Raw genomic sequence first — 14856 nt, 5'->3', positions numbered from 1 at the left:
GGCTGCCCTAGTTTATATCTTCACAAGTATATAGTACATGGAAAATTTTAAAAGAACACTTCATTAGTTTTTACACTACAAAACTAAGCAAAATCAGTGACCTTTTTAAAAGTTATGCCAAAACCACTGAAACCAATAGCCAAAAATGGTGCAAGTTAGGAGTTAAGCATTTTTTTTTTTCTTAACGGTTATGTCACTTGTGCACAATTTTCTACATAAAGCTAGTAATTGCTTCCTTAATCACATACAGGGAACTGAAATTACCAGGATATATAAATGGTGTCTTGGAGTCTGTTAAATTAACATCTCTGCCTCGGGACTGAGTTTAATTGAGATGAAAGTCTTTTACTGTTTGTTCCATTGTTTTCAGTCACGAGCAACTTCTGAACTCCCATTACTGCTTCACTTTAACAGTCTTGCATCTGGCCTACATGCTGTGAGCCCAATTCATAAAAAAAGTTATGCACCATTTACATGATACTTCCTTCTAAAATACTTTACAAAGTATTTCCTTCTGAATAAAGCATGAACTTCAGTAAAGGCTCTTCCTGCAGGCTTGAACAAACCCAGAAGTACACCTCCAAGCACAGAAAAAAGCAGCAGATAACAAAAGGACACGAATTTATTAAGCCACAGTCTGTAAAAACTACTGGATTTAAGCCTACTTAATAATGACAAAAGGGAAAATCTACAGACACACCTGAAACTATGTTTTACAGGTGACTGTATAAGCTGCAACCTCAGATCAAAGCTAAAAAGTAGAAGAATGATTTATTCAGTGTTGGGTTTAAAACTTGTAATCGGTCAAACTTCTTCCCAATTAAAAAGAAAGAAAAATGCATCTGCCTTGTTGTACACGTCTGAGAGAAACAGTGTAACACAAGAGTGACCAAAGCAAGCAGCAAGGCTTGCTGGGCCCTCAGGTATTACACATCCTGATTTCCTTGGTTTGAAAAGAAAAATAAAAACAATAAAAACATTAATGCTATTTGAAGTCAAGATTCATCACCGAGGCTTCTGTTCAGAAATTCTGACTTGTTCAAGTGGTATTAAAATAGAGGCATTCAAGGTCAGTCAGACTTCACATTTTCATCTTTCGGGTAAGATCAAAATAGCACAGTCTCAGCAAGACGTTCAAGTTCTGTAAACTGTTAGCTTTTGGGTAGCGGAATTTAGGTTCTCCTCAAGAGCGTCTTGAGCCAGAACACATATTTTGCCAAATTTCCTACAGTTTAAAATGACAGCTTCCCCTAAGAAGTGCTCAAAAATGATTGCTCTGCATGTCTGACATTGCCCTATTTAGGTATTTGAACTAGTCGAAATATCACAAAATCTTTGTGTTCAGTAATGTTCTAGTAGTTTCATTGACCTTCTATACTTAAAGCCTACAGATTAGTTCTATTTGCGTACAGTTATGGCATTTACTATATCTGAGCTTCTTTTAAAAACAGGCAGCTCACTTTGGACAAGTATGCTATTGTCTCTCTCTCCCATCCAAACAATCATTGTGACATCAGAATGTTTTCAAAAAACCTGCTACTTCTAAGGAATCTATATACCACTTGTGGTGCTTATATGAAATTTAAAGCATGGCTCTTTACTGACTGTTATAGTTGATACTGTTTTCCCTGAGACAAAAACAGGCTTTTCTTTCTGAAAGTACACATTACAGCACCATCTAGACTTTGACTTTGGAGTCTGCCTTTTGTCTAGTTTTGAGCAAAAGAATTACCCCTTAAAACAGATTTAAACTACTAAAAATCAAAACCATTGGAAGAAGATACTCCTCCAAGAAGATCTACTTACTTACCGAACTGAAACTGTGCATTGTCAACAAGGCGAATTGATGCAGGAGCACATCTCTTGGGGACAAAGCCAGGGGAACGAGAGGGAGGAAAAATAAAAATATTATGTACACAGTTTTGCTGAAATACGTGACCATCAAATTTTTCATTTAATAATAGCGCACAAGAAAGTACACTTTGATACCAAAGACCTATGGCCATCAACATCATTGAAAAGGGGTGACTATAAGCTCGTTTTCACTTGAATAGCAACATCTATTATTAGGCATGTCAAGATACAACGCATTGAGAACTTTCAGTTTAACCTCAAGCCAACACAGGAATAGACCAAAGATCTTTGACCTTCAAGTATTGACTGGTTTTCTAAGTTACCAAAATGCACTAAACATACCGTATTTGATTAGAATATTAAGCTTATGTTGCTATGTAATCAGAGATACGCATACATACAAATTCATTGAAAAGTCTAATTGTTGTGGGTTAACCCTGGCAGGCAGCTAAGCACTGCACAGCTGCTCACTCCTTCCCTCACAGAGGGACGAGGGAGAAAATCAGAAGGGCAAGAGTGGGAAAACTCATGGCTTGAGAGGAAGACAGTTTAATAAGCAAAGTGGGAAAAAACACACTAAAGAGTAATGCAAAAGCAAGCAATTACCACCAGCTCACCAATACCCAGCCTGTCTCCAAGCAATGGCAACCCCTGGAAAACTCCCCCCTCCTATTTTATTTCTGACCATGATGTTATATGGTATGGAATATCCCTTTGGTCAATTTGGATCAGCCTTCCCAACTGCGTTCCCTCCCAGCTTCTTGTCCACTCCCAACCTACTTGCTGGTGGGAGGAGAGTAAGAAACAGAGAAAGCCTTGACACTGTTCAGCAATAGCGAAAACATCGGTGTGTTAACATTGTTTTGGTCACAAGTACAAAACATTGCACCACACAGCTGCTACGAAGGAAATTAACTCCATTCCGGCCAGACCCAGGACATTAGTGCTCTGCCATCGGACTGCAATTAAAATCCGTATATGGGTCCAATCTAGATTCTGTACTGTACAGAAATCTGAGAAACAGTAAAAATAGCTGCCTTCAATTAGGCAAGCGTCTGGTCATATCTACACCTACATTGTGTAATCTGTGATGACCATGTCCAATCACACTGAAATGTATGGCCAGAGGAACATGACAAAGCCTGAATTTTATGCTATCTTCATCTAATTACATGGATATGGAAGTGCTCCCCTATCATTTGTTCTGACATGTTCACCCTCCATCATATCATTAATATACATTGCGTCACTCAATAGGAAGAAGGAACATAAAGAAGAACTAAGCTCACCACGCGGGTTGACATAAGAAGGCTGGATGAGTGGTTTTAAATGACACCAACCCACCCACAACCTGCAGGTCGGTTATTGTTACATTAAAGTAGACCAATACAGACAAGAAACAGCTTTTCAGATAGCAATCATTGTAATTACTACCAAGATTGATGTGAGGGGCAAAAGAAGAGAGGAATAAGTAGTTCAGGCTCAAGTAAGCAGTGACACAGCAGCAACAGAAGCTTAGAAATGGAGCAACACTAAGTGGCTCATAGTGCCTTTTTTTCCTCTTCTAACTAAGCCCATAGCTAGGGAAACACACTAGTTCCTTAACTGACTTTAAATGTTGATCAGCCATATGATTAAGCATTCCCAAACAGTCTGCTTAGGTACCTTTAACAGAAAGAACAAGCACTAGCAGCAGAAGCACAACAGAAGAACTGGCAAGTGCTGCTGACTAGCATATACATGTCATTCACACACCAGTTTGAACATCTGGCTTGGAACATTAAGTCATTAATTTAGACCAATCACTGGAAAAAATGTAAAGCTGTGTTTGGTTTGGCATTAATTAAAACATTTCTGAAATTACTTCCCCAATTCAGGGTATATTCCACCATTCATAGAAATGATTTGTTATGTTTTGCACGGAGCAAAGAAAAGTTAGTCTAAGATCATGATGAAAGAGGATAGCCAGTGTCAAAGTTGCCTGGAAGCATAGCCATGAGGAAAAGCTTTACACAACTGGGATACCCATGTCTGAGTTTTGCCACCTGAAACCATCTGACCACACTATTCAGAAGACACTGTTTAAATACTACAGTGTAAGCACAATGCCACCTCAAAATATCCATCTCACCTGAACACATCACTGTGCTTCAGGAAGCGTTTTCTAAACACAGGCCAAATCCCTCCATTGCATGACTTTTGTTCCTTTGCCACTTCAGAGCTATAAATTCAACTGCCCTTTACTTGCATGCTGCAACTTAATTCCTGTAAATACTGCTTCCTTTTACATAGTCCTGAATTAATCTGAGGGTCAAGCTCTCCATTGAAGGAGATGCAAAGCTAAATTTTCTGTGCTGAGATATGCAAATAATTCCCGCTAAGGAAAGAGACATCAAAAGGCACATCCACAATTTGGCTCAGAACATCAAGCAAATTCAGAATGTGCTCAATCCTCAATTGCCTAATTTCCAAAAGCCTTACGGACCATATACACTTACAAGACTCTCAAATCCTTGGTTATCAGTTGCCAGAAATACTAGAGCATCAGCACAGCCCTAGTGCTAGAATCTGTGTTCTTGAGCGAAGTCAACATCCAGCTTTTCTTTACCTGCTTTGCCACTTCCCTTAAGCAGGCCACCCCTCGTTCAAAGTTGGGGAAGACCACAGAGCCATACTTCTGGTATTCAGGGACTGGGCGAATCTTTATCGTAACTTCAGTAACCACTCCAAGAGTTCCTTCAGGGAAAAAAGAAAAAGTGAGCAAGTGTTGCAAGATCTACTTCTTACAAGTTACCCAACTTAACAAGTGTCTACCATGATGCTGTACGTTAACACAAATCAGAAATCAAAAAAAAAAAAAATCAGTATTGCAGTAGTAGGTGATTTATTCCTGACTATTTACATGGTGATACAAGATATCCTCTAAATCATAATGTTTGTTAGGAGACTTGTAGGCTAACTCCACAGATCTGTTTTAAGCACTGTTCAGAGCTGCTTAACTTCAGTCCTAATTAAGGTCTCAATGTATTACCCCAACACAAGAAATTCATGCCTGCATAATGCCACCCATAGACACACTGGAAGCCACAGAATTAAAGATGCTCAAGTCAAGCCATTACAGAAGCCGAATTAAGATGCAGTCATGTGAAATTACTGTTTTTATACCTTCAGATCCCATAATGAAGTGATGGATATCAGGTCCTGTTGACATGCGAGGTACTTGACAGTTTTTTTCTACTATTCCTCTAGGAGTTACCATTTTTATATGAATCACCTGTTCAAACAATATGCAATGACTATAAATACTAGCATTAAGCACAGATTTTTTTTGCATGATATTTATTTTCAACAAAATGTATATTAAGCTTGATACAGTTCAACTTTGTAGACTTCAGACTTTCTGTAGGCGGCACCAAGAACTTTTGGGACAACCTGAGGACTGTTACCAACAATTATTTCTAACACAGCATGGTTTGCCCACACAACAGGTTGTTTCCAGTTCTATGACAAATCAAATCAGCTGCTGGCTACATACAGACAGTACCAGTTAAAACTGTTTTGTTTCTTAGTGTAAACAGTACTTTATGGGTACTAGGATTTTAATCCAGAATATAATAGTAATTCAGAGTAAAAAAGTGAGGGTTTAAATTTTCCTCAATTTTGCTTTAGAACTGCTGCTTGATGAAGTTAATATAATTCAGTCACCAGTTGCTACATAAATATTTCCATTAGGAAGAAAGACAGAAGTAAGATTTGTAAAATAGATTATCCATATTAAATCTGCCATAACACTGACGAATACGTAAGGCTAGAAGGTTGTATTTTTAAAATATTTTTCAACGTTATTGCTTCCAGCTTTATTTGTCCACATGCAATACAGAGACCAGTTTGTTTTGTTTTTTTTAAATCCTTTACTCAATTATTTTATACCAAGGAAGCGTGGATTTCAGGGTTTTTTTAGTGAAGCCTTTAAGTGAAGCAAAATTACTGAATTTCAACTAATGGCTTTAAAACTTTCAAGCACAGGTTGCTAAGTAATTTTCATCCTGCTCTGAGCTGTTCGAGAATTACACTATATGCGTTTTACGAACTGTTGATTCTGCAATAAGTGGATTTTAGGCAGCTTATATAGCACACCATTTCTAGATGTAAACACTTCCCTGAAACTTTCTCACTGTGGCATTTTGAAACTCATGAACTGTTCTGAATCAATTTTCAATCCTATTTCTTCCTGATGAAAATCTCAGAAGCTGTTTTAGCCTGAAGTTATGCTTGCATGATAGAAAAGCTTTCGGCTTCACATCTCCCAGTACAAGCAAAGCTATACCGTTCAGTAACACTTCAGGCAGCAGAGGACAGATGACACTTTTTAAGTGCTAGTAGTTTTAGCTCAGCCAAGCCTACTGAATAAAACCTGTGTAGTTCCTGCCAAGCTCAGCCACTGATAGTAATGTCACATGCGTGCACAGAACAAACGCGTCTGTGAACTATGAGCTGATGAAAAAGCCTGAGGTGATGGGGATAAATTACCTAGAGTGTGTTGCAGGAAATAAGGAAAAACCCCCACATGTGTAGAAGGGCTATTGTACAAACTACGAAAGAAAGCTGGAAGTTTGAAGCAAAGAGGTAGGCAAAGTCTGAACAGTGATGATTTAACTTCAATATATTAATTTGTTATACCAGAAATGGTAGATTTTTAAATCAAAAAGTATGCTTTAAAGAACAAATTACCTGGGTTAATATAAAGATGAACCATTTAAATGCTTAAAACAGATTCAGGAGCAGAATACTGCCATTCCCAGCTCATTGCTTCCTTCCTTAGGGCTCCTACAGACCATGTGGTGGCATCAGATTTCACCATTGTGCATCCACACGGTATGTTAGATCAGGCTACTGATTTGAAAAAAACTGCCAGCCTAGGGGGCGATAGGAAGGTGGAAAGAGCTAGCTTGCTGTCATTAGGTGACTCAACTAGACAACATGAGGAACGCAGAACAGGTAGGAGAGAACATGGGCCTTTTGAAATCACTCTAAAAATTTGACAGGATTATTACACTGGATTAATAGAGAGCGCAAAACAGTGGTAGAAAGCGCCAGAGTCAGGACAGGGTAACACTATTCCTTGAGCGAGCCAGTGAGAGCCAAAATGAAAATTACTTAGATCAGTGATAAGGATTATTAGTACTAATAACAAAAGCATGCAAAAAAGCATTTCAGATGCCAAAACTGTATCACTTAAGAGAACTGCAATTTACTATCCCTTTTCCCTCTCATCACAGGTAATTACAAAAGTTAAACCTCTGAACAGAGTAATTAATTAGAAAAAGTATTAGAGCTATTTACCAGATCTTCAATGTTTCCATAGATGTTTTTTTTCATGCCTGATGCTCTTGTTGCTACCCATCCTCCTAGTGAACTGAACTCCATGGAATCTGGTTCATGGCCTGTGCAGAAGCCACTTTCAGCAAGCTAAGGAAAGGAAAAAAACACATTCTACAGAGTCTGCGTTTGTTTAGTACTCCAAATCTCAGTATTCTATAGTTGGTTTTTGTTTTTTTGTTGTTTTTTTTTTTTAATTTGTTTGTTTGTTTTGGTTTTTTGGGTTTTTTTTGTTTTTTTTAAATACATATCCTGACCACACACCCACAATTTTAGTCTTTGTTATAGAGATGAAATGCAAATTGATTCTGCTTCTACTATGCAGACATAGTGCTACATATCAACCTACAATACTCCTCCCCCATATTTTAAAACTAAGACCTCTATTGTTCATAAGAAGGTGCGAATGCAAATACATATGGAAAAAAATAACTAACTGCCAACTTTGCACAAACGCTGCCAATAAATAAGGCACTTAATCTCCTGTTCTTTCTATCCTAATGTGATATGCAGCAGGTCTGCAGAAAATGTGAGCAAATTGCCTGTACTTAATTCTCTCAAGGAGCGATGTGTTTTAATATACAGCCATCTGGTTGGGCTTCCTGTATGCAACACTGTCAACTATTTGTGATGCAGATCACACATTCCTGTACATTAAGTAGTCACTTGTTTCTCATTTTTCTGTATTAGCTTGGCTTTGCCATCTGCACAGCACCTGAGGTTGATTGGATGCACTCAGAATCGCAACACCAAAGCTGTTGGACAGGAAGAATTAAAGACCGAACAGTCTCACATTAAGTGATAACTGTGTTAGTGTATTTGAGATGACCAATTTGCACTGACTGACTGATAACAATCCAGGTGGACATAGGTATTCAAGTATACCACATAATGTGGATCATTAACTATGTTCTGTTGTACAAAGTAGTTCTAACTTAAAATGATTGAAAGTCACTTCTACGTAGTCTATGGTGATCTACGTAGCCTATGGTGATTCATCTAACTCATGGTCCTCTCACACCAGAGAAGCTTGTGGCTTGAGATGCTTACTGGTCATATATTAGGGGAGGGTTGGAGCCTGCACTCTCCTCATTCCCCAAGATGAAAAGAAATTCGCTTCAGTCACAACTTACCGGTTTCTAGAAGTTGTAAAAACACAAGCACAGAAGACCATGCTTCTGAAAACTTTTAACTGACTGGGCATGTACAAAGCACTTGGCCTAAACTCCTTGAATCCTGTTGTATGAACAGCATGCGCTAAGAGCACTTACAGGACAGGGGAGACATAATACTATGTACTTTGCAAATGCAAGAGACAGACTCATCCAGAAAATACGAGCATGTACTAGCTTTTCCTATAGACTCACAATCTGATTGATAATGCTTTCTACAAAACCCAGTATTAAATATTGTTGTATGTTCATTATCCACTTGTCACCTTTAGTACTCATCTATCAGCTATTTTTCCATATTCTGTTCTGACAAAAAACCAAGTAACTTAAGGCTTCTCTATAGAGCCCACTAATATCTGAAGTTCTCATCCCACAGAAAACAGTGTCTTAATCACCCTAGTCGCTAGCTAAGACAGACAACTGGTTTTGAATGCCCCATTATAACACTTACAGCCTAGCTTTTGTCAAATATCAGGTTTCCCAAATCTGTTATTTGTTTAGAATTCATGTCTCTGTTTAGACTTTTAGTTACTGTTATAAGGTTCACTTCACTGCAACATAATTCCTAGATAATGCTGGTAAAGTCTCTTTTTAAAATATATATACACACACACTAAGTAGATGATCCGATTTTGTATTCTTTGGACACTGAAGGAATTACATAGAAGCCCTCACGTGCTCAGAGTCACTCTGTAGATTAAAACCTTTGTATGAATACTAGTTTATATTCAGTATTGAACAAATTGACAACCAATACTCTTTTCATAGTCAAAAACATGACTGAAAAAAGTTTTATCAAGAATATTCAAAAAGAATAAATGCAACAGTAGCATTTCAGCTCATGAGAGCTATAAGCAGCAAGGGAATATTTCCCTTGCTCTAAGTGAAAGGAAAAGTAGTGGCATTTAAAGGACAGATAGTAATGAAATATCAAACTACTACCGTAGAAAAATGTCATTTAAATGCAGAGAATATTCTCTGCATTTTAATTCCAAGCTTAAGAGAAATGGATCCAGAAAGGTTAAAATATTACATCAAATGATAAAAGGGAAAATAAAATAGGAAAGGCTATCTTTCTCGTCATAAACAGCTCTATTAGTCAAGTATGATAAGTTTTCATTGTCTGGAAAAAAACATTCAAAAACCCCTTCAAATCTCTGCAGATTTGTATATAGCTTTTGGGTGCTAAGAAAAGTTTAGACAACATCTAGCTATCAAATAAGTCAAGTCCTAGAATATTTTTTTTAAATAAGCTGAACTGCACATTCTGAATAATAGTTACAAACATCCACAGCTTGCTTGATTATAGAGAAGTACCAAGAAAGATCCTGAGAAGGGTGCTGTAGCTCATCTGATAAACTGCAATAAAAAGCCACTAGAGGTCAATTAAAAGTGAAGGGGAATCTTCCACTGGACTCCTGTTCTGGGCAACTCTCCATCGTTTCTGCTACTCTCCTGTAGCTGGCCTTAAGCAGCAGCAACTGCAAATCTGTTACACGGTCTAACCTTTCTGAGGAAACTACCTCTGGCTAAAATGACTAAAACACGCCTCACACAATGACAATTTGAACTTGTCCCTGTAACTGGTACCAAGTGTCATACCGTGCAAACACAAGGGTGTATCTAAGGTCTGAAATAGAAACCATAGCACTACATCCTATGAATTGTCAACTTACTGTAATCACATTTTGTAGCTAGAGCTAAAAAGAAGTTTTTTTAAAATGGTCAAATACAGCATTCAATGCCATATGGTTCATAACCGTGAATATAACGCTTACCACGCCCGTCTGCATAAAAACACACAAGAATTAAGCTAGAATTCAATGATTTACACAATTCAATGATTTACACAGAGGAAAAGCTATGAAAAATGGGGAGAAATACTAGATGCTTGACAAGTTAAAAATACCTGGTTTTCCAGATCTTGTCCAACAATGCCTGCTTCCACACAGGCTGTTAAGTTTTTCTCATCTATCCAGAGAATCCGATTCTGTTGAAAAGCCAACGAAAACTAAGAATCAGTGTTAAAGCTTTTTGTTTATTTCCTTCCCTAATGTTATACAATCAACACACTTGGTCATACAGTTTACTACTAATACAACTCCAGTTATTAAAGCAGTGAAAGCTGAGCCCCCTCACACCCTCAAACAGATACATAACACATTAGTTTATGAAATCACCACTACAGAAGAGTAGCATATTTGTTAGTCAATTTATACTAAGAATGTTTACAGAAACAAGGCAGAAAAAAAAACCCAGAAAGAATTAAGTCAAAGCTCTTACAGAAGCAATACAGCGATTTTCACTATTAACATGATTGAAGGTGCCTGAATCTGACTATCTGGACATTAAGTACACACCAAGAAAAGCATTCTTAAACATACTCCATGGGTTAAACAGAATGCATTCAGTTATTCCAGTTCAGCTCTTGCATTTTGACACAGTAAGCTAGAAGAAAGATATACTACAGGATGTCAGAGTATGTACATACTTTAGAAATTTAAGATACTTGGATCATATCATTTTATCTTACAGGATTCACTGTTCCATCAGTATATTCTACTAAACAGGAAAAGTAGTAAACACTACAAGTTACATGGCACACCAAGCACAATTGTCAATGAGTACAATCCACATGAAGGAGAAACTTAAAAATGGTTTTAGCTTTGTTTATAGCAAGGACACCACAGAAGCTTGAGCTTCCACTCTTCATCCTTATTAAGTACACTTGTGGTGTACTTCTATAATTTTGTGTATTAATACTGTACAGAAGAACAGCTCTACCTTCCCTTTGCCTTGATTTTTCAAATGACAGAAATGTGGACAACTTGTGGTCCAACTTAAACTATGCTTCAAATCAACTGCCTCCCCTCACAACATCTGGGCTAACTAATTATTCAAAGCCAGCTATTTCAGCTCCTTTCAAACACCTTCAGTTTCAACATAAACTACTTAACTGATCTAAGATGCATATGTAAATCAGTTTTTATGCAACATAGACCCTACATAGAAGATGAAGATACCTGTTAAGTGTCTATTAAAATAGTAAAGTTTAGACAATCATCTTAACTGCTCTGAGACACCCAGGTTTTAACTCTGACAATGCTTCTTTTCACCTTATTTCCTTATTTTCCTTCCTCATTCGTGATTACAAGAATTGGTTGCAGAGTCATTCAAGACACTTGAAAGTGGTCTATTTTCTGAGTTGGTGTATACTTGCATATCTAGCTGACAAAAAAGCATGATAAGAGTTAACCACATTCCTTTCCCACCCCCAAACCAGAGAGAAGTCAAAGCTGTAGGCAATGAATCAATGAATTCAAATGAAGGCCTGAGTCAGTACTGTATGTATTCCTTGGATTCTACTCCGTATAGACACACAAAGAGCTTCCTTCAATATGCAACTGCCATCACTTTGTAGCCAGAAACACTGAGAAACAAGTTAACTGAAGCACCACTGACTGAGTAGAGAAAATGGAGCCAAAACCCAGGTCTTACCTTCAAGGCTAAAGGAGTTATTAAGCTCAGCAGGTGCTCAGAAGCAGTAGAGCCTTACATCAAAAGATACAGAGCTGCTTCTGAAGCATCTCATTACCATGTAGTCATAAAACTATCATTTTCAAAGCATAAAGGTCCTTCATAATGGAAGGATGAAAACCAGCACTAAATTTTACAGAACTTCATTTCTAGACTGCCATAAAGCTATGAACTTCACATTCTCAAGATGCTATCTACACAAACATCTCGTGGTGTTTTTTTTTTTTTCTTTAAAGTTAATTCTTCAAGTTGATTTATAGATATTAGGTCACCTTACCAACCTTTGCTTTAAGTATTTTTAAGTCTGGAAAAACTAGTGACATTTACAACAGTAACTTCTTCCTAGCCTTTCACTTAACCTCAGATACGACGTTCCAATATAGAACAATAGCAGCTTCCTCTGTTTTTCACTTAAAGCTGCTATAAGAAGGCTAAGCAGTGATCTTTTTTCTTATTAAATAAACACAGGTCATATGAAGTAGTAGAGGGTTAACATCAGCAAAATAGCACTTAAACTGAAGGAATACCCATTTAATCATGCACGGTACAAATTAATATTTCCATTCCTACTTTATCCTTGCAAAGAAAGAAATTATATTCTTTAGTGATCATCGTTCAAAGTAACCATATGATAATTTAAAAAAAAATAAAAACTTGAGAGACATACCATTTGTGATGTATCCAGTGAGACAATTGTTCTTTTTTCTTCTTCGGGACATTCAAGGGCACTAGAGACACTTGTCCCTCCTGCAAATATGGGAGTGACACTGTCATCGTAACATTCTTGGGCAGCTTTTCTTCACATACCATCCCTCTCTCCTTCCTTTCTGATATTGAACTTAATAAAGTAAGATCACTGAAGTTCACTGTTTGAGGCTACAGATTAGCCTTTTAAGGCTGTCCCTTCTCCCAAACTGGGTTTCACAAAATCAAGGCAGCATTAGAGATGACAATGCTTTAACTGCACTCAATAACAGACCATGAAATTCTGTGACCATCTCAGCCACTTCTGTTAAGTCCAGAATAGAGTTTTAAAACAAATACGGATTAGAAATAAGAAAGCCATCCAAGAAACAGAGATAGCTATGGTTTCTATATAGTGTTCTGAGATCACTATGGAAGTCACTACACTTCCACACAGAAAGCTGGTTCAAGAAGTCTACCCAATACAGGAATGCAATACCTATCTGAAAGCAGGAAAGAAATTGAAAGGGTATAACAAAATAAAAAAATGGATAAAACTAAATGTCAAACTTCTCTTAGAGTTTTCTAATGTGTCTTTATAGGATGTCACAGAACAGCCTCCAAGTCGTCTTTGGCTTCTCAGAGACTACAAAAGCCATAGGAAAAGAAAGACTAGGACGCTAGAGATCCACAGCAAGCTACCAGAAGAACATCCAATGGCAAATATAGAGACAGTGCTAACTAATAAAACACTCTCCAAGGGCAGTAAAGCCCATCAGCTTTGTTTCCAATGATAGGAAAGGTGGCATTTTCCTTACATACCAAGCCCTATAGTAATAACTCCAGAAGCTGACTGTAGCTCAGTAGAAACAGACTTGGAAAAAAATCTGAAGATCTTTCTGTATCCTGGTCAGTGAACAAGAGATAGTCAATATTGCTGCTTTCAGCTATACCAATTTATTGGTACCAAAGGTGACTTGTAGCAGTCTTACAGCTCTCCAGATGAAACTGACAGGGGTGAGAGTGTTTTAGGGAGAAACCAGCTCCATTAGTTTGGTATTCTCTTCAAGTGACATGCTCACCTTCTCAAACAATTATGGCCTTCCTACAGGCGCTATACTCCTACAGCATAAGAAAGTACCAAATCTGAGAATACAAAGATTATACAGGCCTTTACCTGTACTCAGCACCTGGACCATTTCCTGAAAACTCCTTGCCACAGGAGTCTCTAACTTTCAAACTGAACACTGTCTAAGAGGAAATTACAATTATGGTTAATGATTTTGCGGTACAGGTGTCTGACTGCAATTCTCCTTGGAGGTATGAGCTTCAACAGTACAACAAAATAACCCTAATTTGCACGTGTTTGTGGGAAAAGAGCACAAGTAATGCGTCCAAAAACATGATACCTCTAACACATATTTGAATCTCTTGACTTATTTCCTAGAAGACTTCCAAGGCACAGAGGTAGATTTCAGCTTCATATAATCAACTCCTCTTGCACATTCAATATTCAAGATGTTGACATACTTTTAATGACTTCCACTAAATTGAATATAGCAGCTTTTAATACTGCAAGATCATAAAAAAATTAAGACTGCACTTAAAACACTATTTTAAAAATATCTAACTATTATTGGTACAATATATTATTAAGATCATATATTTAAATTGAATTCAAGTAGAATACATTTTCACTATTGTAATGTTAAACAGATTTGAGATTTCATAACACTTACCACCAAATGGTATTATGCAGAGATTGTGTTTGCAGGCTAATTCCACAATTTTAACTACGTCTTCATGGCACACTAAAAGAGTCCAAAGAGTTAAAAAAAAAAAAAAAAAAAACAAAACCAGGATTTGTGCTTAGTACTGTTATTTGTGCTTAGTACTAAATATTGCAGTCTGAATAAGCAGCAGCTCTTTTTGTGACACCAGCAAGGAAGACATTTCAAAGAGTTCGGCACTAAATAAGAGCTAGGCTCAGAAGCGTCACAGTTGCAGAGTAAAGTTTAGACCTGAAACAACTCTACGTTTCTACTACTACTGTATTGAGACCTCCTGCAAATTCTCAGGGCAAGATGAGCCACCAAGCAGTTAACAATTAATCTAGCTATCTTGAAGAAAAAAAAATCAAGTTTAAAGCTTTTATTGAAAATAGGCTGCCCAATTTATTTTAAGTGAGAAATAAGTCTCTTCTGAGATCTGAACAATATATCTTTTTTTT

At 37.3% G+C, this 14856-nt stretch overlaps 1 protein-coding gene across 7 annotated transcripts in view; it reads right to left on the bottom strand.

Annotated features, from left to right (window-relative positions):
• AGPS (alkylglycerone phosphate synthase) overlaps positions 1–14856 on the bottom strand; it is an 89500-nt gene that overhangs the window by 22088 nt on the left and 52556 nt on the right. For all 7 annotated transcript variants that reach the window (XR_008467586.1, XM_054207759.1, XM_054207760.1 and 4 more), the window contains 7 exons: positions 14366–14437; positions 12610–12689; positions 10315–10395; positions 7198–7323; positions 5020–5128; positions 4463–4590; positions 1811–1862 (listed from right to left, as the gene is read on the bottom strand). Coding sequence is in view for 6 of the 7 variants with exons in the window: in XM_054207759.1 (XP_054063734.1) it covers positions 1811–1862; positions 4463–4590; positions 5020–5128; positions 7198–7323; positions 10315–10395; positions 12610–12689; positions 14366–14437 (648 nt within the window). In the remaining variant the exon portion in view is untranslated. The remainder of the gene's footprint in view (positions 1–1810; positions 1863–4462; positions 4591–5019; positions 5129–7197; positions 7324–10314; positions 10396–12609; positions 12690–14365; positions 14438–14856) is intronic.

The sequence above is a fragment of the Rissa tridactyla genome, chromosome 7, assembly GCF_028500815.1.
Source record: "Rissa tridactyla isolate bRisTri1 chromosome 7, bRisTri1.patW.cur.20221130, whole genome shotgun sequence".
In the NCBI taxonomy this organism is placed as follows: Eukaryota; Metazoa; Chordata; class Aves; order Charadriiformes; family Laridae; genus Rissa; species Rissa tridactyla.
The sequence above is the reverse complement of the archived record's forward strand: the minus strand, read 5'-3'. Positions and strand labels throughout refer to the sequence as shown.